At 39.8% G+C, this 25,035-nt stretch overlaps 1 protein-coding gene across 5 annotated transcripts in view; it reads right to left on the minus strand.

Moving 5' to 3' along the window:
* The window catches only part of LOC122711124 (prominin-like protein), a 44,519-nt gene extending 20,350 nt beyond the window's left edge, over positions 1-24,169 (minus strand). For 4 of the 5 annotated variants that reach the window (XR_006346050.1, XM_043929580.1, XM_043929581.1 and 1 more), the window contains exon 1: positions 23,764-24,169. Coding sequence is in view for 4 of the 5 variants with exons in the window: in XM_043929580.1 (XP_043785515.1) it covers positions 23,764-24,169 (406 nt within the window). In the remaining variant the exon portion in view is untranslated. The remainder of the gene's footprint in view (positions 1-23,763) is intronic. The other variant, XM_043929582.1, reaches the window with a different exon arrangement.
* Between the last annotated feature and the right edge of the window lie 866 nt (positions 24,170-25,035).

The raw sequence follows: 25,035 nt of genomic DNA on the forward strand, positions 1-25,035 counted from the left end.
GAGGGAGGGAGAGGAGATCGGTGGAAGAGCGGTGGAAATAAAAGGTGGAAAGGGTGGAGGAGCGTCCTCGAAAATTCTGCGTGGCCGGAGGGTGGAATTGGGCAGGGTAAAGGGATCGATTGCACACCGCGAGGGGTAAAATCGCAACTGCGACGCGCACACAAGCTCGAGCCACCTCGTTTACGCGATTAATTTCGACAAGGGACGTTTGCTCGGTTTTGTTAGAGGAAAGATTTGTCTTGCTATTTTGGTACTTTGAATGGCTTCTTGGGTAGTAAATGGAGGATTGTCGGGATTAATTTCGAGGATTATGGTTTGCGTATGGCTAAGTATAGGATATAATGTAACTACTGGAATCGTTGATGTAACTTTCGTTTGTCTACCGATGAGTGTGATCTTCTTGTCGACGCATACTTTAATAATATTCTTCGATTTGATCGAATGCTGAAGCGAATATTTCAAAAAATATTCAATCCTAGATCCTGTTATAATATAAGAATATTCATTATTTAAAGAAAGAAGGTATAATTTGATTATCGTGCTTCTTTCTTTTTTCTTTCTTTTTTTAATTAAAAAATCTGTCTTCTCCGCTAGAATTTTAATATTTCCATTTCGATACGATGGATTCAGAATAAATGCAGGAATAACATTGGGAGAATGGATGAATAAAGAAACGCGGCGTAATGTCGCAATGAATATTAACCGAAATACCATCGGTTTAAACCAGATTCGAGAAGGAGGAGGAGGAGGAGGCGGCGGGTTAATCGCGGGGCGGGCCGACGATCCTCTTCGACTCCTTTCGATTTCAATATTTATGACGTTCTGAGTGGCCCGTTCCATTGTCGTGGAAGCGGCGGTGCACGGCTGCATTCATCCGGGCACAAAAGGAGCCGTAATGAGAGGGATCAAAGAGGAGAGGAAGAGAGAGGGAGAGAGAGAGAAAAAAAAGACGACGGGCGAAGAGAGGAAGAGATAACCGAGAAGAGGATGAACCGTTGGAAAAAGGGGGAGAAAATGCATGGTACCAGTGCACCTGTAACACGGTGCAGCTTTCGATGGTGGCCTAGAAATGAGACTGTGCCAACCACTATCCGTGCTCTCTAACCACCTCGAAAAAAAAAACGCTTTTCGTTTCGAATTTAAAGAGAATCTTCCGCGTAACAAACGATAGATAGAAAAAAAATAAATGTGACATGGTGCAGCTTTCGACTGAGATTGTGCCGAATATTTCCTTGCTTCGTCGAAAAAAAAAACTTTCCTCGTTTGGAATTTAAAGAGAGAATGAATCCTTCGTGTATTAAACAATAGATGTGGACGAAATGCATGGCAAACTGTGCAGCTTTCGATGATGGTCCAACGAGACTCTAGCCACCTCGAAAGAAAACGCTTTTCGTTTCGAATTTATGGTATCGAGTAAACGATCAATAGATGGAGGAAATATATGGTAAATGTGCCACGGTGCAGTTTGGCTCAGATTGTGCCAAACATTGTCTATGCTTCTTTGAAAAAAAAAAAGAGAGAAAATGTATGGCAAATGTAAAAAATGAGATACGCCATTGTCCATGCTTTTTTCCTGTTTCGAAAAGCCGCTTTTCGTTTGGAAATTAAAAAATTCTTGTTTAAATGTATGCAAACAATAGAGGTAATTGGTTGACCGTTTTACCACGAAACCGCCTGCTCGCTTTGTGATAAGCCCACTAGCGAGAGATAAGAGGAACGCGAAGAAGATGATAAATTGAATACTGGTGGATAATTAATGCATCTCGTTAATTAGCCAAGTTTTAATAACATTTCGAAATTTCATTTTGAAATTTATTTTTTTACGAAATAAATTTGCACAAAAGATGCATTTTTCAAATTCTTCCTCCCTTAGAGAATCAATAATCTTCCCCTTATCGATCCTTCCATAAAATATGACACAAAATAAATCACCTCTGGTCGAATAGAACGAGAGGATAAATTTTAACGAGCCGTAAACAAAACGGAAAATCTATTACCTCGAATCGAAGATTTAACAAGGAACGTGATAAATCACGCCAAAGAAATGTTGAAAAGGAGGGTACGAGGATCCGATACAGGTCACCGGCATCTCCAACGCAGTGGCAATTTCAAGCAGGTATACATATCGATGCATCGACCGATACCTTACCCCCCTCCCCAACTTATTCGAGGAAGATAAAACGGGGACAGAATCTAATCCACGGCGAGGAGGAGAAGAACTTTCCACCACCTTTCTCCTTCCTGATTCAAAATCATCACGCCTCGAGGATCTCGAGAATAAAACGCGTCGCGCGGCGAAAAAAAAAGATCGATTTATTTATCATATGCGAGAGTTCAAGACGCGAAGGAATGAACAAAACGAACGAATTCCGTGCATCCGTTTTCGAGGATTAGCGGTCGCCTCTCGTCTTTCTCGTGTCCCTAATTACTTTAACGACCAATGTCCCGAGTGGAAAGTTAATTTCGCGCTGTAATCGTACCGGGGTAACTGCAACCGTCCACGGTGCATCTCGTTGCGAGCGAGGCATTCATTATGCCTCGGAGTTGCGTATGCATAGAAAATGCACCGACTGAAAATAGAATTCTACCCGTGAGCGCTTCTTCTTCGAGGTCATCTTTCTTTTTTTCCTTTTTTTTTTTTTTTTCTTTGTTTTCCTTCGTGTTATTCAGCCTTGATATTCTCCTCGCTCCTTCTATCTTCTCATAGATACATTATTTTTAGATTATTTTTCTTCTCGTTCTATTCGTTCAATATCGATCGATAGAAACATTTTAGACTTCTAATTCTTCTGATCTGGACACACATTTTACTCTAACAATAATAATTTATATTTTCTTAGCGAAATATAGAAATTACTTTAGATTCTTTCGATTCACGATATAAAAGGATACAATTTTATAACAACTTGTTCGGTTTAACGCTGAAAGTTCGGTTAAAAATATCTCTCGATTTGATACTCGTGATATCTTTTTCCGTGGGATATTCAAAATATTTCCCCGTGTCAATGCTCCTCTCATTACGTCGAGCATCGGACGTAATCGCATACTCGGTCTCATTTATTCGTCGTCGTTTGCCCGTATCACGAGCCCCTTCTCTAAACGAGAACCTCCTCGTGGCTGCTTCGTCGCGGAATGTCGGTCGCTTTAATTGCTATCCGGGTGTTAATTCAGCCTTCTTCCCGGCCCATTCGGGATTTGGCCCGTGCTCAAGAGAAAGAGAGAGAGAGAGAAAAATATCGTAGCCGAGATGCCCATGCAGAGACAGCCCAGCGAGGTTGATGGACTCTTTCAGCTTTGACCGAGATGCGAGTTACCAGGCATTCCTCCTCCTCCTCCTCCTCCTCCTCTTCTTCTTCTTCTTCTTCGATCGTCAACGTTGTCGGAGAAATTGCCAATGCTTCGTGCAAACATTTGAAGGAAGACCGCTTCCTTCTTCCAACCAGCCTGGCCACCACGTGGCCTCTTTACCTCCGACCAACCTCGAGACCAACGACCAGATATAAACGAAAAATATAGAAACTTTCTTCGTTTTTACAATCGCTTCGAAACACTGCTTCGAAAAGAAGAAAAAAAATATACTTTAAGATTTGAAAAACGTACGATTCGATAAACGTACGATTCCAGCAAAAAAAAAAAAAAAAAAAGAAAGAAAAGAGCGGAGAATAATCGTCGATGGAAAAAAATTTCCACTTATACGGGGATGGATCCCCGATCGATACCTTCGAATCGCCGAGTTATTCGACGAATGCGAGGGAAACTGGAATAAAACCGAGGTATTAAATAGCGGGAAATTAGAGGTGGAATTTTCCAGTGGTTATGGCTTCGCCTTATCTGGGATTCCCAGACCCAGTTGGAGAAATGGAAAAATATTCAGCCGCGATCCATCGGGCGAGGAAATCCTTTGACCGGAGAGGGGAGGAAAGAAAGGGGGGAGGGGAGGAAAAAATGAAATTTCCAACGGCGCCAAAGTTGAGAAGAGCGAAGGGAATGGAAAAAAAAGTTTCTAATTGCTCGAGAGAATTGGATAAAAATTTGGCCGGCACGTCGATCGGGCCCGATATATTGGGAAAGTTGCGGGTTTCGTGCACGGGTTTTTTCTCCCGCGCGCTCCGCGAAAACGTGGACGGCAACAACGTGGAGGAGGAAAAACTCTTCTCCACGGCACGGCAATTACACGAATCTTGGGTCGCAGTTGGCTCCCTCCCGTTGGCGAGGGCGGCCTGCCAACTGCAACCGCTCTCCCCACCAGATCGCAACCGCACCTGCAACCGTTAAAATGGCGTTGTTCTTGCCGCTGCACGCACGCCGGCATATAATTGTTCGCGGACGCTTGAAAACGTAACCGCGACCCGGCCGAGATAAAATCGCTATTTCCTCGGCCGCGGCGATGATGCTCAGCCGACTTTCAAGGAGAGGCAGGCAGACAACTTTCCTCTCCTTCATCCTCTTCCTTCAGTCGGAAGGAATTAACCCTTCGCGGATGGATTCCTCTCCTTTATCGATCGAACGAGTAGAGAGAACAAAGAAACGAAATAGGAATGGAGGAGGATGTGGAAGATTAAAAATTTATTGTGAAGTTTATTTGAAAAAAAAAAAAAAAAAAAAGAAAAGAAAAAGTTTACGCGCGTCGTAAGGCGAACGTTCGTATTCCGTTTCTTCCGGATTTCCACGAAATTTCCAAGCAATTTATTCGACTCTCAACGGCGGAGGAATTCCTGCCACGTGCGTATGCACCTCGCCTCGGGTACAAGGAATAGGTATTGCAAGCCAAGCGACGTGCTCGACGCGAAGTACAATATTGACGTACATGATATTATCCCGCATCGATCGAAGAAATTAAGTTTCTTCTTCTTCTTCTTCTTCCTTTTTTAAATCTTAACCGTTTCTTATCGATCGAGAAATGGCGTTTCGAGATCGATGAAATGGCGTTCAAATGGCGTTTCTCGCATATTTTATGCACGTTTTTGCACGTTAGAACGCGTACGTTCATTGATCGCTGTGAATTGCACGGTCAATATTTACATTGGGAAACGCAATTCCACGTCAAAACGAGATTGTCGCTATCGCGGAGTTTGCAAAGCTTTATCGAACGCTGATGAATTGTGCATTAAATTAACGAATGTACGCTCGACAGGCGTGCAGAACTGGCTCCCCCTTAATTATCGGATCGACGGCCTTGCGAACATCCTCCGTGTTTTCGTTTCCTCGATATCTTTAATCGTGGGAGAGATTTCGACAGTTTCGATTTGTAACGTCGAAAGGAGGAGGAGGGAATTTTAATAAGCACGAAGCTTGGACAACAACGATTTGAACGAAAGAATATATGCAACGAGGAAGAGAATAGTTTGTAATTCATAACCGAAGAGGAACAATAATTGCAATCCTCTCTCGTTATAAATAGCTGACACGGTTACTTAATGTCGGGCAAGGCCGTAGAACAGTAGCCGTCGTGTACGAAAGTGGTTAATTATAATCCATCTCCTCTATTCGAAGCTGAACGACTCGCTTTCGGGATCCCGTTATCTCGAATTATTTCGCGATTCTTATCTTCCCAAAAATTCCACGCCTCGTCCCATCATCTCTCTCTCTCTACACCTTCATCATTCTCGCAAAATAAAATTTGCGTCGCCCGGAAAATTCAGAAATTTCGAATTTTCGTCTATGAAAAAAAATAAATAAATAAATAAATAAATAAAAGAAGGATATTCAAAACTCGATTACAATACCCAATTCGATCCTCAAACGAAAAACGGAGCCATGATTAAAAATAAAAATATATAGCGAACACACATACATATATATCCCAACAAAAACGTCGAATACGTTGGAATACGTTGCATGTTGCAAACTGTTATTGCGCGAGAAAAAGAAAAGGAAAAAGCTTTATTCTTCCGAAGATGAGGATCGTTCGAAAAGCGTTATCAACTGGTGGAGGAGGATCGTAAATCGCGGCGAGAGAGGTAAAAATAGAGAGAGGATCTCCGGCGAAGTTTTCGCGAAACGGCGAGAGAACGATGGCGGACAAATTTATGGGTGGTCGTTCCCGCGAAGGGTGGCCAACCCTGTCACGGTTTTACGAGAGAGAGAGAGAGAGAGAGAGAGAGAGAGAGAGAGAGAGAGAGAGAGAGAGAGAGCTCCGCGTCTTGGGCGCAACTTGATCCCGAATAAGAATTCGGTGCACGTAAAATCGCGGTGCGCGCAAAAACTAGAAAGACCTCCTCTCTCGAGGAGGTCGCCGAGTTTGATCGGGAACCGGATTCCGATCAAAGCGTGGTACCGTATAAGGTTCACGAGCAATTATAATCCGGGTGTCGCGTCTCGTTTCTCTTTCTCCTTTTACCGAGGCTTCAACATGTCGACAAATCGGCGACGGCCAAAAATCACCGAGGCCGAAGGTTCTGCTATAACGATATTATAAAGTTAGCCAATTTCGAGAAAAAGAAAATATCGGACGCTTGATAGCTCGTATCTTCAACAATTCTTAGAAATTGCGAAATACGCAACAATTATCGCGTTTTTCTTTCTTCTTTTACCGAGACTTCAAAATGTCGACAAATCGGCTAAAAATTACGAGGCCGAAGGTTATGGTTATAACGAAATTATAAAATTAGTCAATTTTTAGAAAAAAAGGAAGAAAAGAAAATATTGGACGCTTGATAGTTCAAGGAAAAAGGAGAGGAACATTCGTAAATTTGTTCAAAGATCTTCGATAATTCTTAGAAATTGCGAAATACGCAACAATTATATGTCGCGTTTCTCTTTTTCCTTTTATCGAGGTTTCAAGATGTGGACAAATCGACAATGACCAAAAATCAAGAGGCCAAAGGCTATAATATTATAAGGTTAGATTTCGAGAAGAAAAAAGGAAAAAAAGAAAATATCAGACGGATTGATAGCTCAAGGAAAAAGGAAAGGAACGTTCGTAAATTTGTTCGAAGATCTCCGACAATTATTCTTAGAAATTGAGAAATACGAAGATAAACCGTTCAAAGAGGTTTTGAACGAGCATCGACGCTCGTTATTGTTCTGCGAGTGTATTTACAAATGCCCGAACATGGCTATGGCTCGCGTCGAGAAAGTCGTCCGTCGTGCGACTTAAATGCGCTTGATTCGATGCACTCGTCTGTCGACCAACTGTAAGTGAGTCGCCTCTTATATGTCGCTCGCGTTTCACGGTCGTCGGAGACTAGTCGCCACACGACCGAACATGCGCCAACTCGTATACCAATTCTCCAATGAATTCAGCCATCGACGGAGACCGATGGACAACGAGCCATAATCGAGGCCTCGTGAGAATGACACGTTTCTCGCGACCGATCGGTTCGAGCGATCGAAATGTTTATAACATTGCGATCTAGTTTTTGCCGATCTAATTGGATTAAACGATGACCGAGCTCGATAACTCGTTGAATAAAAACAGCAAAATTTTCTTGCTGGAAATAAATATTATTTTATAATCAGCGGAAAATCTTTAACGGAAAATCGGAATATTTCGTCCAAGTTAGAGCATCTCTTCGTTAAAGCGCCAGCCATTGGACTCTCTGATACGGATACAGAGGTTTCTTTGGACCGAAGAACAAGTTTTTGATAACGTCAAAGGAAGCTATCGACGTGAGAGTGAAATAAACGACTATGAATGTTGGAGGTTCGTTAAGAAGTTTCTGACGATTCACCTAACGAGCCGTAACGAATTCCATTTTCCAGGCGTTGTTTCCTACCGACTTAAAGAGGCGTCGGTTAAGTTTTCGTTTCGTCGAAAAGTTTGGGAGAATCTTTGTCGAACAGGGACTTGTCAATATTTCGCTCGAAATTTTCGAGCGAATAATTCGTTGAATTAACAACAGATCGATCTGAGATCGACGAATAGAAATGCGATCATCGAGATGAATGGAATCAAACATCTATTTGGGCGTCTATTTCAAGGATTCGCTCGTTCACGACGTTGGGCGTTTCGCATTCACGTCTCGCCTTTTCCATGCTCTTCATGACGCACAATGGCAGGAAATTAATACGTACCCCTCGTCTGTGGGGAGGTGATGGGGGCTTAGCGCGTCCTTGCATAAAGATAAGCGTGGTTGTTCGAGCAAACGAAATCATCGAGGATTCCATTCAGATAACGAAACACAATTTTATGCTTGGATAGGGGCGATTTTAGCGATCGAATCTCTGTGAAATTGAATAGAAAGCCTCAATTAGATAGTTTACCATGTTTTGGGAAAACGTGTTATCTTCCTCGGTCCATTAAATATTCCAAGTTTCAATTTCGCAAATTTTTCGTTTGAAAAACGATATAATATAATTTCTAATTATATATTCTATGAGTCTAAGTAAGCGAAAAATATTACATACAATTCAACGCTTCTGAAAATTACTATAAAGAAAAATAAAGAAACGATCAAGTATTTATTTGTAGTTTTACGCGAGCTGGGCTCACTATCTGTAATCATTAAATTAACGTTACTATTCTTTTCGAATATTCTTATTTATAAAGCGCTCGTACATATTTGTACAATATTTTTCTACTTATTTAGATATACAATGAACATAAAAACGACAAAATTTGGCATCTTAAAACTGGGAGATCTTGTATGAAAAATCATATCGACAAGAATAAAATTTTCCAATCCGATTAATCAATGCCACCAGCCGATATATATCGATTTCACTTTAAAAATCTCAAGATAATTAAATTCCCCGCGACACGACGCAGAGTACAGAGAAAATGGAACGTGAATTATTTTCAAGCCCCCGAATATTAAATCTTCATTTCGAATAAACGAGGCAGTCAAACAAGGGAGAAACATAAATGCATAGTCAACGTGCACTGCCATAAATCTTTTTCTTCCCGATTTACCGGTCGGTTCCGGTCGTGCATGCGTCCTCGAGTAATCCTTAGCTTTTCCGCTTTGAAAAGGGAATGTCCTCGAGCCTTCCGCTCCATCGAGCGTCCCTAAATCGCACGGCTAAAGAAAGGGCGAAAATGGATGAACCGAATGCGGCTAAACTTTTTCCGGATATTTCCTCCGCGCTAATGAATTCCCTGTCCAGGCTGAGATTCAACCCTGGAATTATTAACCTCTGCCGTCTCATAATCGGGAGAAACGAAAGGGGAGGGGAAAAAGGGATATTTTCGATGGAAATTTTAATTTTTCTTTCTTTGTCCAGATTCCAGTCGATCTTCGATCGCGTTCTCTTTTTTACATTTCTGAACGATTCGACGAAAGAGGAACGTCCACGATTTCCCTCTTTTTTTTTTAACTCAAGAGAGAGAGAGAGAGAGAGAGAGAGAGAGAGAAAGGGGGGATGAAAAGCAGGGCTCGCGCGCCACCCAGAAATCCAAGGTTCTTCAAACAAACTTGAACCCTGGACTGAAAGAAAAGCTCGACGTGCACGCTTTCACGCTCGCCTCCCTTTCCTCTATTTGCCCCGGCTTCACATCCGTGCATGCAGGAATAATCGGCAGCCTCTTCTTCGTTTCAAAGGGATCATCCTCCAGACCTTTTCTTTTTTCTCTCTGTCTTTCTCTCTCGCTCTCTCTCTCTCTCTTTCTCTCTACAGAACTAGCTTCAGAATGAAGGAAAGGTGGAGAGATCGGGGGAGGGGTCGTTTTAACGGTAGAGTCGTGTCAGAAACTACTCTTTTAAAGTACTAATCCCACCTATTAATTCTTAAAGCGTACGTCAAATTGCGTTCTTTGTTATGCTTCTGTTATTCTTTTAAACGTGTACTCTCTCTCAAATGCGTTGAAAAAAAGAGAGATGCGTTAATACGTTTAATTCCTGATTAACGTGAATAAATAATTTTTCTAAATGCAAGCAAAATTGAATATTTAATTTACACGTCTGATATTTATCCAAACATTCTTTTCGTAAATATATTACACGTCGATTCGAACTGCTCAAAAAATTGTCACGAATCTAAGAGCATCGAGTTAATTCACACGTCTGATATTTATCCAAACATTCTTTTCGTAAATATATTACACGTCGATTCGAATCACTACTCAAAAATCTAAGAACATCGAATTAATTCACACGTCTAATATTTATCTAAACATAAAAATATTTTTCATAAATATATTACACGTCGACTCGAATCACTACTCAAAAATCTAAGAGCATCGAATTAATTCACGTGTCTAATATTTATCTAAACATAAAAATATTTTTCATAAATATATTACACGTCGATTCGAACTGTCACTCAAAAAATTGTCACGAATCTAAGAGTTAATTCACACGCCTGATATTCATCCAAACATTCTTTTCATAAATATATTACACATCGACTCGAATCACTACTCAAAAATCTAAGAGCATCGAATTAATTCACGTGTCTAATATTTATCTAAACATAAAAATATTTTTCATAAATATATTACACGTCGAATTACTACTCAAAAATCTAGAGAACATCGAATTAATTCACACGTCTGATATTTATCCAAACATTCTTTTCATAAATATATTACACGTCGATTCGAACTGTTACTCAAAAAATTGTCACGAATCTAAGAACGAATCGAATTAATTCGTACGTTCAATATTCGCGCGAATTAATATTGCGCTCGGATGCAAGATGGATCCGCAACGAAGAGCACAATTGGCCAGAATTTAACGCGTGATTTACGATCGAGAGAGAGAAATTTGGAAGCGAAGTAAAAGTTTGATCCCACGCCCCCGCCACGTATTCGCAATTCCTCCAGGGTCTATCGTTCGTAACGCGAACTACGTCGTTTCGAGCGATGCGGCGTATTTATGGCGGGGTATAAAAACGGGTGGGCCAACGGGGGAGGGGAGGGGGAGGGGACATCCCTTGCAACCGGATGTCGGCTCCCTCTCGCGCATTCACCCGAAATTTCTATTTTCCATGCGAAAAAAAAAACGAGACGGCAGACGGGAGTGGAAGAAACGGGGGAGAGGGGAGGGGAAGAAAAACGCGAGGGAGCGAAGACGCGTTGGGTGTCTGGAGATAGGGGTGGGAAAGAAAGGGGGAGGGAGGAAACGACACGATAAAAACAATGGCCCCGAGCAGGAGGAGAAGGAGGATGGAATCGCGCGGGGCACGATTGTGGGACGAAAAATCGTGAATAACCGGGGGGAGAGGAGGTTGGAAACGGGGGGAGATAAGGAGCGAGCGAGAAGATTTAGAGAGTTCGTGGGTGTGGAACGGAATTAGAGTGCGGATTCGTAGATGAGACGTGATCGAATGAGTCAATGGGAAATTGTGTGAACGAGGAGGAGAATCCAATGGAAGAATCGAATATGCGTATCGAGTGTTGGAAAAGCGATTGATTAAAAATTTCGAATAAAGTCGCTTTAAGCGATTACTTATTTAAATGCTCGAGTAGCATTTAATCGTAGTTATTATAAATTGATCCGCTTTTCGTATCGATTTCGGCTCCGTATAGAACTACTGTGTTATTTCGAGTAATTGTAAATTATTGATGTAACTTATCCAATTGACTTTATTCGTATTCTTCGACTAATTAAATTATGCTCATTTTCGTGGAATATAAATACGAATTGAAAATTGGAACTCGTTAACAAAACGAAAGTTTTTGCAAAGGAGAATACGGAGAAACAATCAAAATTATTCGATAAAATTAATCTATCGCCTATCCTTATATACATATTCATCTTATACGAAAGTAGGCGAAGAAAGCTTTTAACGATTGCAAAAGAAAGAAAAATACCCGCTAACCAATTATTTAGACAAGTTGTCTTAAGAAGACATTTGTGAAAACATCTTGATCAAACAAGACGAATAAGAAAGTGACGGATACGCGCGCGATCGCAACTCGAATCCTCTCACACATCGACGAATGCATAGACGACTTACGAACGTGCAAGGAAAACCACGTACAAGACGCAACCACGCACGAAACACGAAGCGAATCTTCCTCGTCATCGATCGTCATCACGACACGGTGCACGGATTATAATCGATATCGAGTCGAAGGCATAAACGAAGCTATCTTATTAAAACCGCGGTCGATTAAATACGTACAAATAAACGCGTAGCGAGCGAAGAAAAAAAAAAAAAAAACAAATGGATAAGAGTGGGCGAGGAAAAATAGCGGCAATAAAGACAATGGTCTTAATAAAGAGTTTAGCCGGAGCGACTAAACCGTTGGAGAGCGCACGTTTGAGGGCGCAGCTGTCGGGGAGAGGAAGGACGAGACTTTGCACGCTGCTTATTTAAAACGAACGAACGCGAGAGAAGCAAGCGCGTGTCGAGACGCGTACACAACCGACGGATCTACGGGTGTGCGTGTGGGCGTGTATCGAGACGCAGGCGCGCGCTCACGAGGGCAGAAAGTAACAATTCGAGAGAGTACGTTCGCCCTCGGTACGACCGAGCGTTCTTTCCCTCCACGCGTGACTCACGCTCGTGCACGCGTACACCCGCGTGAAATTCAATAATAAAGCGGGTAAACTTTGGACGGAGTGTTTGCCACGGGTAGACAATGCGGGAGGGAGTTATGACGTACGTATGACGTACCATTCGTTTTCATCGTATTTTTCCCGAATTTATCCCGAAACGTTCGAAACATATCGCCAATTTACTAATATTGGGTAGGAAGTATCCTGTCTTTCGTAGAGTTCCACGATATGTTTTTCTGACTTTTGGAAAAATTTTTCAATTGATCGCGGAACGGAACGGATATTGGAACGAAATTTTTCCGACACGCTTTGCAATTCCAATGGAATTCCTGGAAATGGAATATTCTGATAAATATTCCGCGTAGATTTTCCACCTAGGCGGGTCAGAAATTTTTTTCAATTAAAATTCCCAACGATTTTACTTGGGACAACAACGATTCGAGAAACGTAGAGAAGGAATTCTATCGGTTACCTCGCGTTTGCATCGCGCGCAGTTTCGCTCGGAAGCCCCGGTGAAACAGTATCCTCGGAAAATTGGAAAAAAGATCCGCGCTCCCGCGGCCTCCAAGATTCGATAAGCCAAGAAATGGCGTTCCCTCCTCGGAATTTCAGGGAATTTCCTCTCCTCCTCGATCAGATATTCCATCTCTTCGGCCGGGGAAAAATTCGTGGGGTAATAAACCGACGCGAATATTTTCGATACGTGTCGGTTAATTGGCGATCGAGAGACGCGTTGAATCTGGAATATCCGATGTGAGCGAGACTGCACTCGAGTGCATCCTCCAGACACGTTGGAACGCGTGTGAAGCGGTGTCGCGCTAGGTCGGTGTGCACCTGCAAGACACATGTTGTGCTCGAGTTACCATCGGAGGAGGATGGGAAAGATGGTCTCCACGGCAAAATTCCCTCCGTATTTTTATTCCGTTCTCTTTGCTCTTCGAAATGGCAAGAATCGTGTTTCTTCGTGAAATCTTTTCTCCTCGTGGAAAGAAGAAAAAAGAAAGAGATTTGAGACAATTTACATTCCTCGAATAAAATGCGTGACAAGATGCGCGTCTACGATATTTTATTTCGTACCCCATTTGGATAATGGTAATAACAGGGCTGTTACGCAAAATTCACATGTTTTCGTCGCCAAGTGTCGAGTTGGTTTATTCTTTATAGCGTGTACACTGGTGCACTTGATACGCGAGACCGATAGGGGGTGCGGTAAACGAAAATAGAACGGATCGATGGTGTTTTCAATAAAGTACCACGACCTGACACAATGCTTGAAAAAAACGCTCAAACATATTTTCTTTCGAGAAATATATATTCCATTTACACGGAAAAGCGTCGAAGCCTTAATTTCTAACACGATACCTGACGAAACTTTTCGATTCCTTAAAAAAAAAAAATGCCCACTTGCTGCTCCGGTCAAACAGGAATTTTCACTTCGAATTGGTCATGGATCGATTTATGCGCAGTTTAAACACACAGTCCACGAACTTTCTCTAGCCCCGTCGTCTTCGACCCGAAAGCGCTATACGTTTCTGAAAGTTTGCTGAAATCTAAACACGTTTCCACAATCGCAATTTCTCGAAAAGGATATATTCCGATCCTGGCTCTCACGGAGCCAATGATCTCTATCGAGAAACAAAAGAAACTTCCGTGATCGCTCTACATCGTCCAACTTCGAGATCCACTCGATTTCGAAAATCGATGAAATTTCTTTTATTTTCTCCCACAAATTTTAACATTTTCTGTAACGAACCTCGAAACGGCGTTTTTCAATTCTCGACTAATCGAGTAAAATAGAATTTTTCCAGAATTCTCGCCAATTATCTCTCTCTCGCGCGCACAAATGCACGTGCATTCTCCGACCTAGCTTCAACTAGGTTCCAGGGTCTAACGAGAAGAGGTGTAACGAAAGTGTAACGCTGACTTTTTCACGAGCTTTCGTACAATGGTACGTTGAAAATGGTACGGCAGCTACTTCTTTTTTTTTTTTTGTTTCATTATCTCATCATGCAATGCGGTATGTCGATTAAATGGGTTATTTACAAGTCGCAAGTGACAAGCGAATCGAACGATCAATTAAAAGAAAGAAAAATGTCTCGCGCGATGAATCGATCGAAAAACCCACTATCTCTCGTTATCTTTTCCTTTTTTTCCTACGATTCTTATCCTAAGATTTATTTTTTCTCATTAATAGATTTAAAAAAAAATTATATCGCAACATATCCTCCTATCGCTCTCGACACAATGTTTTCTAGTAAAAAAAAAAAATAATAATAAAAATAACTCTCAGTTTATCTTTGATCTAGAATAAGAAACGCCGATATTCTCTCTATTAATCCAAATCGAGAGCAGAATTTTGGATTGCGTTTATTCGAACAGTGATCGACTCTGAGTGACTACAGAGAGAGAGAGAGAGAGAGAGAGAGAGAGAATCGTTTTCATGGGACAACGACAATTTCATCGGTGGTGACCCTTGGCAGCGGGGGGGCGAAGGAGCCGGACCAAAAGTAACGAAGCGAGATTCGTGTCGACAAAGAGGGACGTTAATGAGCCAGACGACCGTGGAATTGAATTCGACGCCGCGCAAAGCGCACAAACGAACTTTCCTTCCACGGCAAATTGTCGTGGAATCCTATCGATCGAACGAGAGTCTTACTTACCTCTCGTTCCACAGCCTCTCTTCCCGTTCCCGGATTGCGAAGAAAAAACGCAAATAGAAAAAGAAATTTTGACACGTACGAACAATCGAAATAGATGAGAAAGAAATGAAAAGCCTCGACCGTGAAACTCGATGAAAATAAACGAATGTAGACATATAGGTGAACGCGTAAATTACGAAGCACGATTTTTTCGAGAGTTATTTACGAAACGCTCGAAACAAATTGTCCACGGTGTTACCACGTTGGACAAAGATAATTCTTTCTCCTCGCCCTCCCCTCCCCCCGCTGGATATTTTCCTCGGTAAATCCGACCGTTTTTTTCGTTTCTTTTTTTCTTTTCTTTTTTTTTTTTTTTTTCACGCAGTCGCGTTTCTTTCGCGGTAACAAACGAGCTTTGTTTCGTTCGCGCGAGTATAAATAAATAAGTTCTGGCTGGGTGATTTTTAGCGGGAGAGCCGGAGCAAGAGCGGGAAGAAAAACTGTTTCGTCAAAACTGTGCGCGCATACTGTGCACATATTAACTGGCCGTGATAATGCTTTTCTCTCCTCGTCCAAAACGCTAGACTTCCTTTTTTGGGGAATCGAGTTTCCTTCCCGATCGAACGAGCTCGTCGCGAATCCACCGCATCAAATATCATTTTATCCATTCAATGATATCAGAATTTTCAAAATTTAAAAACAAGCGTTCTTATTGAAGCGAAATTAAATTTCCAGCATCGCTGATATTAAATTATTAAATTATCCATTCACCGTTATAGAATTATCGCGTGAATCGCTTAGAAATCGTCGTCGATTTTGCTTCATAACAGCTTTTCGCCGATCGACGATATTTTTCAATCGTGGAGAAGAGAGTTGAATCGTGTCAGAAATTCTTTCGATAAGCTGTTTCCGGAACGGATGATGTGTCGCAAAAAAATGTGAAAATTTCGACCGGTGCAAAGGGAGGAAAAAATCCCTTTTCTCTCTCTCTCTCTCTCTCTCTTTTCCACTCTCGTGACTACTTCATCGTCCGGAATTATTATTCGGTCGTTATCCTTCCATCATCCTCCAGCGAGAATGAAACTCGTCTCGTGAACTTTTAACGTCACTAATTACCGAGAATTACGTCAAGTCGAGGAAGGGAGATTGAATTTTGTTTAACGACCCGGTATGTAAAATATCCTGTGTCCCATTAAAAACGTATCCTCTTGCGATATCAACTAGCTACTGCAACGCGTTTCCACATCCATCTCGAATCGAGATCGATATTACTCTGCGAGTCAGAATCAATTTTCTTTCTTTTTTTAACTGGACAACAATTTCTATTTCGGGTAAATTCGTTGCCAACGAATGGAAACTAAGGGGAGGGGGGGAATGCATTCCGATGGAACAAAAAGATAACAAAGAAGGCACGCGAAAAATATAACGAGACGAAACGATTTTGTTACAATCAAAATCCGATTTTCATCCGATAGTACCAGTTTCCATTCCAATCTCGTTACTCGTCAATGCCACGTGTGATATCGACTGACAATACCTTCCACGAAATTTTTTTGCCTCGCGATAAATATAATACACGAAATGAAAAGAAAAAGAAAAAGAAAAAGAAAAAAAGAGATTTCAATTTGATATTAAAATCCCTGGATGGGGGAGAAAGAAATTAAGGGAAAAAGGAAGCTTAAGAATTTCCATTAGCGACGAGGACAGGAGGATGAAAGGGAGCAGGACCAAACGAAACCAAACGAGAGAGAGAGAGAGAGAGAGAGAGAAAAAATTGTTCGAAACCCGTACGCGGAATAATAAATCAAACTTTCCCGACATGGATCCACCTTCAATTTAATTTCCATAGCTCGTGTCTCCCAACTTTTCTCGAGACACGGAATGTTGATGCAGTTTCCCTCCTACGTTTCTTTCCACCGCGTAAACTGCAATTTACCACCCTCTCCTCTCATCAGGAAACCTCTCGCACGATTCCCCGATGTTTCGATCCCTTCAATCGGCCATAGATCGTTTTAATCGTTAGAATTATCGAGCAAAGGGTGCAAACGTCTTATCTGTGCGAGCAATTTTTAATTTTCCATCATCGACGGATGAATGGGTCGATTGAAGTGAAAGTTATTGTGAAATAATACGAGGTCATAGCATGTAATCTATGTATTCGATTCTCAACCCTCGGTGTATAAAATTGTTGAAATGTTACGAATCACTACTGACATGTAAAGTTGTAAAAAGTATTACTCGATCGATCGTTGTTCAATTTAATTTTTCGTATTTTTTTAAGTTGCAAAAATATATCCACCCTTCGATTTTAAAATGCGTATGTAAATCATTTCTCCGAGAGATTTTATACGTATTTTTTCAATATTATTTCTCCCGTTGAATATTTATAAATATACTCTTCTCAAACAAAATATATATATATATAGAATTGAGAAATAATTATCTCTCCCTATAATAAGTTCGTTCTCGAACAGATAGAAGATTTAGATTACAATGTTATCTTAACCGTTTCTGCAGATGTAAAAAGAGGTCGATGTGCCAACCGCGTGTTTCCATTGTCTTCTAATTAAATATTCAAGTGGAACTTAGATCGATCGGTATTTCCACGAAGAACAACCGCAAAATCTGCATTCCACGGCGAGAGGAGTTACTTTTCTATTATTTTGTCTATCCCATCGAGTTTCGCTATCGATACGATCCTTTTGAACGGATCAATCATCTTCGAACAACTCGCCTTCGATATTTATTACGAATCGAGTACAATTGCGATTAAGATATTGCGCGATATTGCATTTCCTACGTTTGTCAACAATCGACTCGATGGATTACCACTTTGTTTCACAAGAAATGCAATTCTTTTTCTCCTCTTTCTCTTTTTTTCTCGCGCATTATCCATTCCAAAGGAAATACAATTTTCTTTATCGCCAAGATAACAAAATGTACGCCTTTTCAAAATGTTCCGGCATATAATTGTCTCAATTTCGCTCGATTTATCTATCGCGGGAAAAGTGCATTGTTTGTATCCGTTCTTCTTTATCTTTGTTATTTATTAATCCACGGAATATGCGACGAAAACGATAAGATATTCTGTACAAGTTTTTACGACATATTCTTAAAACTTAAAGTCCATTGTAATCTTAAATTCGTTTTCGAAAGGAGGGCATATCGCTCGCAATGTACAAAAGGAGGGGGAAGAAAAGAAAAAAAAAAAAAAAAATAGATCACGTTAAAAAGGCTTACATTCACTTTTTTCGAGAAACGATTTCCTCCCATGATTCACACTGTACAAACCAGATTAACGTCGGAGAATCAACCAAGATAAGCAAACTACTTTCACAAAATCTATACGTACGCGTACCTCCCACTATTTATAGCTTATCAATTGTAATCATGCGAGTATCCACGCATTTAGATTTTTCTTAATTAAAACGGAACAAGAATCTATTTCCCTTATCTCTCGATGAAGCGAAATGATATTTTTAAATCTTATATTCCCCCTTATATATCAAATCTTTTCTCTTTTTTTTTTTCCTCGACCAATTTTATCGAAACTACGAGACCCGATCGATGATAAGCAAACGAGCAGCTGCCAAGTGTCCCTGTCGAGACAACCACTGCCAATTGTCGGCCGTGTGTAAACTTAAACTGTCTCTCTGCTGCAACCGTCCGTCCGTGATATCTTATTGTCTTTCGCCCGCCTCTCTTTCTTCCTCGCGGTGCAACGTTGGCGCGTAACAAGTTTGTGCATATTTCGGTGCAAACGTCATTCGATAACAATTGAGATACCATAACTATCAAACAATATGGCTTACGAATTATAATTAAGAGTATCGTAATTCAAGATTTATTATATTAACGAATTTTTGCCCCGTGATAAATTTGTTCGCGTCGACAAAGGCAACGATGGAAAATTACGATATTTGTTTCTCTGCGCGTTTGTCAACGTTCTTCGAACGTTCATCGGAAAATTATTATCTAAATTTCTGTTTCTTCTGATCGCAAAAAAACGTATCATCGTCGATGAAATGAAAATCACGCGTGATAAAAATTTGTACTAGTCGAGACACGAGGAATTTCACCAAATTCGGTTTCAAAGAGGAAAAGATTTCGTTTATTTATTATTTTTAATAAAATTCTTTTAACGCATATTTTAATATTCCCGCGTAGATCTGGAATTTCATTCCTTCGATAATTTTTTTTCTAATATTTTTCTTTCTTTTCTTTTGTAATCCTTTCTTCGCCGCTCTTTTAATTTTTGAAATTTTTTCTTTGACACCTGTGTACCATTTTTTTTTTTTTTTTTTTTATTATTCGAATTCCTCGTTCCTAGGAATATTGGTTTTACTAAACCCTTCAGAGTACTCGCTAGAATTCCCAACTGGAATTTCCAATAAAGTAGTAGTATCGCTTGGCAAAATATGAAAATTTTTATAGAACCGTAATTCTATGAAGATATCTTTGAAAGAAACTCTATGGTAATAAACTCCACATACCGATCCAACGTAAAAGAACCGACCACGAATAGTTGATCCATCTTGAAATTCCACTCTACATAAACTTTACTCAATATTAATTACCAAAGAAAAAAAATACAAATTGATTCATCTTCACCATTTTACATTCCCTTCAAAATTTCTTAACGAATTATTTATCGAGCAATTTCTGTTTCCAAATTATAGCCAATCAAAATATAACCGTTCATCGGCTCAAACGAGGTATCCCAATTCCTGATCTCTCTATATATATTTAATACCGTATTAATCACCGCCGATTCATTCGATCTCTCGAACATCGAGAGATGCGCTTTAATCGAACGAATACATTCCACTTTCCTCTTCCTCGTTAACCTCCCTTTGCCAAACTCGCGTTGCACATTTTTTCGATGCGTGCAGGGAAGCGGATCGACGATCGTGGCTTTTGCGGCGAGAAATCAGATCGATAACGCGTGCAACCATTCAGACGATCGTTCGAATAACGAAAGCACGAAATGACGATTTCTCGTGGAGGAAAAGATAGAGAGAGAGAGAGAGAAAAAAAACATTAATAAAATCGAGTCGAAAGATTGGATCGAAGCGAGAAGAGTTTATTAAATGTCGACCGATTTTTCTCCACTCGATTTAAACGATCTTCGGATAATTGAATTAAGAAACGAGCCAAGAATTCTCTCTTCTCCGTTCTAAAATACTATTACTCATTCAATTTCTAACAACGAGGGAGAGACAATGATTCGCGATTCGGGGAAGGATTACAATATTGACGCACGGATTTCGATAAAATAAGATAAACCCTCCTCGTAAACTTGACACGAATCTCATGTCACGGAAGAGAAAAAATTTGATAAGCTGATTTAAAAATCAACGAGACGTAGAGGGGAGGATTCGAATAAGATTATTGTTAGGTTATAGAAGAAAGGAGGAACGCGCATAAAACATGTGTTCCCGATCGTCGTAATCGGTCGTCATAACGAGGGAGATATAAACACCTTCGTCGTAAAGAAAGATTCGAAGTAACGGATAGAAGGCGCGAAAGAAAAAGAAGCGAGGCGAAACGACACTTTGCTCGCCTCATAAAACAATAACTGCTAATAAGACGCAATTGTTCGTGGCGCGGAAGTAATAGAAGCGGAGTGGGCAATAAAACATCTGATCCGTTTGTCCCTATCGAAACGTATATAAGAAGGTGGTTAGGTTTGGTTGGTGTACTCCGTCCGCCCTCGTCAATAATGATCCGGGATCATCGGATGATAATTCGCGATCGTGAACGATAAAATGGGAGGGGGAGGGGGAGGAATGGCGAGAAATACTTTTCACGGACTACGAAGCGGAAAATCGGTTTATTTCTCGATCTTTCGAACGTGGAACATCTCGGCCGTGATTCGCGAATCTCTCTGCACGCGAACTAAAAGATTTACGATCGATATATATCCATCCTTATCTTTCGTCAAAATCTTCTCGATAAATTGTTAAAGTTTGATAATAAAATTTATCTTCGACGAATATTTCCTTTTTTAATTTAATTTAGTTTTTAATTGAATTTAAATGGAACGAACGAAATAAAAAGTAAATAAAAGATCCTAAAAGATTCTTAAAACGATTACACGATTTGATTAATTACGCCGTATGATCATGTGATTTTGATACGCATTCCGTTTACCGAATTCAACACCGAATTTTCGTAATGAAATTCGTATCGTTATTATTAATATTCATTATTTTGCGAAGCTAATTGGACGGTTCGATAATTAGATCGTTTGAAAGAGAACGTGTTTCGAAACGAATTAATTGAGCTACGTAATATCCTGATTTGAAATTTTAATCCATCTATAAAGAGCGAAAACAATGATCGAATACGTGCCTCCGAATAAGTGCGAGTCTCATGATTCGAGACCGTAAGAATCTCTTTAATTTGAAGTATATATATATATATATATTCCCTCGAATTCCTCTCATTATCGTTCGTTCTATAAATGATCGTCGAAAATAAAACAGATTTCTTCAGAACGTGTTTCAGATCACGATTATATTTTCACGTTCTATTATTCTATCTCCCGCGAAAAGTATTTCCAAAAGTATTTTAAAAAATTACTATTATAATGTAGCAAATGAATCATCGATGATTCACGAAAGAACAAAACTTTTAACCCCATGCCACATGATCTGACCCGTGGTAAGGACACTCGTTAAGATTAACTAAATGTTTGCTCAAGTATATATACTTCGAGCTATGTAACGTTTAATTGAACCATCGAGTAGCGGCATTGACTGATGTTTTAATGTCGCACATTGCATTGTTTTAAGAACTCGTGCGGTATTCTGTCATCCTCGATTGAAATATTCTAATTCATTACATTTCGAAACGTTCGAAAAATCTCGAGTTTTATGCCGATTTTATGCCGATTTTCTTCGAAAGATAAATAAATTAGATTCCAACAAAATACGAAGAAACCTCGTTGTATTAAGTAAGAGTTTAACTTTTCTTTAAAACTTTCTAAAAAAAAAAAAATTTCATCCACGCACGAAAACAATTATTTTTTGAAATTAAATTTTCCACGGAAAAACCCTCGCTTTTCTCTACAAACGCGATATATACGTATACGTGTCAATCGATACACGTTCTTGGTTGCACTGGGCCAAGTGGAGCATGGATTGAGAACCGCTGGCGTCTACCGCGAATAAACAGATCATCGACAGCTCTTTCATTGTCAATGCTCTTCCGAATCGTATGAAGAGCAGTGTTGGTTAAAGGAAAGAGAGAAACGTGAGCAAAGAGGCGAACGGAAAGAGGTGAAGAGGAACTAATACACGAAGATGTCAGGTTTGTTGGACGATGATGAACAACCTCGCTATCAACTTCCTGCTAGAATTGATATAGATGCGCGGGCCCTGTTCCTACTACGTTAAACGCGACGAAAGGGTCGTTGATCCGAATAGTTCAGCAAGTTATCGACTTTCTTCTCTTTCTCTCTCTCTTTCTCTCTCTCTCTCTCTTTTTTTGTCATAACGCTGATCCTCGCTGTTTCGCCTGGGAATTTTTAAATGACGACGCTTTATACTCTCGTCGAATCGTGAAAAAAATGGATTTTCCCAATTCGCGATCAATCGACGGAAACCGACAACGATTGATATTCCGACGATGGAAATTCAAGGAAAAGAGAATAAAGGAATAATATATTAGAAGACTTAAATCATCTATTTTTAAAAGATTTAATCTACTAATAAAAGAACGATGACTAAACCAATTGTCAAGAAATATTGTTGAGAAGATAAAGTTTTAGATATTCCTTTCATTGCGTTGTGACATATTGAAAAATAGAATAATTTTGATAAATAAATTTGATGAAACAATCTGGAAAATTATTAGTGATAATAATTTATCGTAATTTTTCTTGAAATTCATTGTAATGAAGCAAATGCTCGTAATTTTGAATGGAGGTTATAAATTTTCATTTGTAAAAAAACAATCTGTATTAAAACAATGAATTATAAAAAAATACGATTATTATTCCATTTTACAAAATGGAATCGAAGAATACTGCGAATTTCAGTAATGATTTAAATCTAATAGATGGAAATATTTCGAAGTAGTACGTATGTTCGTAATAAGACGTATCTGTATTTGACCATGAAAGATTTGATCGTTTTCCTTTCACTTTTTGGCGAACCAGCTTTTCATCGGTCGAACGCGTATAAAAGAATCATAAAATTTTCTGTGATAAACATTACTACATTTGAATGAATAATATTCTCGATAATAGAATATACCAATATGTGTTTCTCTTGTAAAAGCAATCTCGTAATCTCTTATAGGAATAACGTAAACTTGACGAAAAAAAAAAAACTTCGTTGGAAATACGTATAAGAAATATGTAAATACTCGTGTATACATTCGCGTTTCCAAAAGAAATTACGTTTCGATGATTGTACGTACATACCTATATTTCATAGACTGTCTATGGGACACGAGTCAAGAAAAAAATATTTATGATATACCTACTGTAATGTATATACAGTTCGTATCCTATTACTATTTCGAATTACAAGTAAGCCCTCGAATGAATCTAATTTCATCGCGTATAATTCTTTTATTTTTTTTTGACAGCGATCTGTTTACTAACAAGCAGCCGGCCATTTTCGAGCGCGCGGTACAGGGCGTAACCAAAGCCGTGGAAAAGTTGTCCCTAACCCTACCTATGCCTCAACGTGTTAAAAGAAAAATCTCTGATAATCATTGTCACTTACCTTCAGGATACGCTTGTTTGGTTTGTACCCAGTCGATGAACGTGTTGGTCACGTTGTACAGCTGGCCCATGCCCTTGGGGTTGAACTTCGTGGTGGCGTTGTAGGGCAGCCCGGTCGTGTTAATCGTTGTGTAGTTGAGACCTTGCGATGCCATGATTCCGTTCAGCTGCCGGTCCAGATCCTCGCTGATTACACGCATCCGATTGGTCAGTGTTTCCTGGCAGTTAACTGGACACGACACCAGTAGAACAGAGAGCAGACCGAGGACCGCGAATCCATAATGCACCACGGCATTCGGCCGAAAACCACAGAACAAAACGAAAATCATGGCAGCGACTGACGCCCGGGACGCGTCGCTACGGACTGATGCCTCGGTTCGTTTCGGAGGCACGCGGAACCGAACCATCCCCACTCCGCCACCGTTGCCGTGTGCTTAGCCATTGCTTCGTAGTTCTGGTCCATTCGTTCCTATCGTTCAACGACCTTTCTTAACCAATATTCTTCTTACTTTAAATTAAATTAAATTAAATTAAATTTTATTCGAAAAAATTTATCTACTGTTTACGCAATAATGATTTGTAATGAATATCTTACACGGAATTTTTTGATATATATATTTTTTTTTTATAGCAATAGTTTAATCTTCTCCATTTCTAGTCCACTTGTTCCTATCAGTTATCGTAGAAATGAACGAGTAATGTTCTGCAAAATAGTGACATAATTCTTGTATTTTTTTATCGATATAAGGATAAATATAATTCATAGATATTTGTTTAAATGTATTTAAATATCGAAATGGCTTACATTTAATAGTTATAGCATCGATTTTCGCGCTCTTACAGGATTGGTCGACATTGATCAAGTCTGGAGAAAGGACCAATCAGAGCATTCAATTTTTCCCGCAAATTTGAAACGCGTGTCTTTGTTCTTTTAGCGCGAAAAAATTGTGTTTTAATTAATCGCCGTGTCACGGACATGATACGATGATTGTTTTTGTACGGTAATTGCGAACAAAAGGAAGAGCAAAGATAAATTAACGTGGGAATGATGACGAAAGATACATTGCGTTTCTTACGTCATTTAATTGACTTGATGCAACAGTTCAAGATGTATATTTACAAGATTCTTGCGTTAATGCTCGTCCAAAACATCCTATTTATTCTCATCACTTTTATTTTTTTCATTTAAATTCCAAAAATTTATTATCGCGTTAATTTATAAAGATTATCTTTACTTAAATTCTTTCATTTTTATCCTCCGTAATAACCTTAA

Source organism: Apis laboriosa, unplaced genomic scaffold (genome assembly GCF_014066325.1).
Source record: "Apis laboriosa isolate Shangri-la unplaced genomic scaffold, ASM1406632v1 scaffold16_cov148, whole genome shotgun sequence".
In the NCBI taxonomy this organism is placed as follows: domain Eukaryota; kingdom Metazoa; phylum Arthropoda; class Insecta; order Hymenoptera; family Apidae; genus Apis; species Apis laboriosa.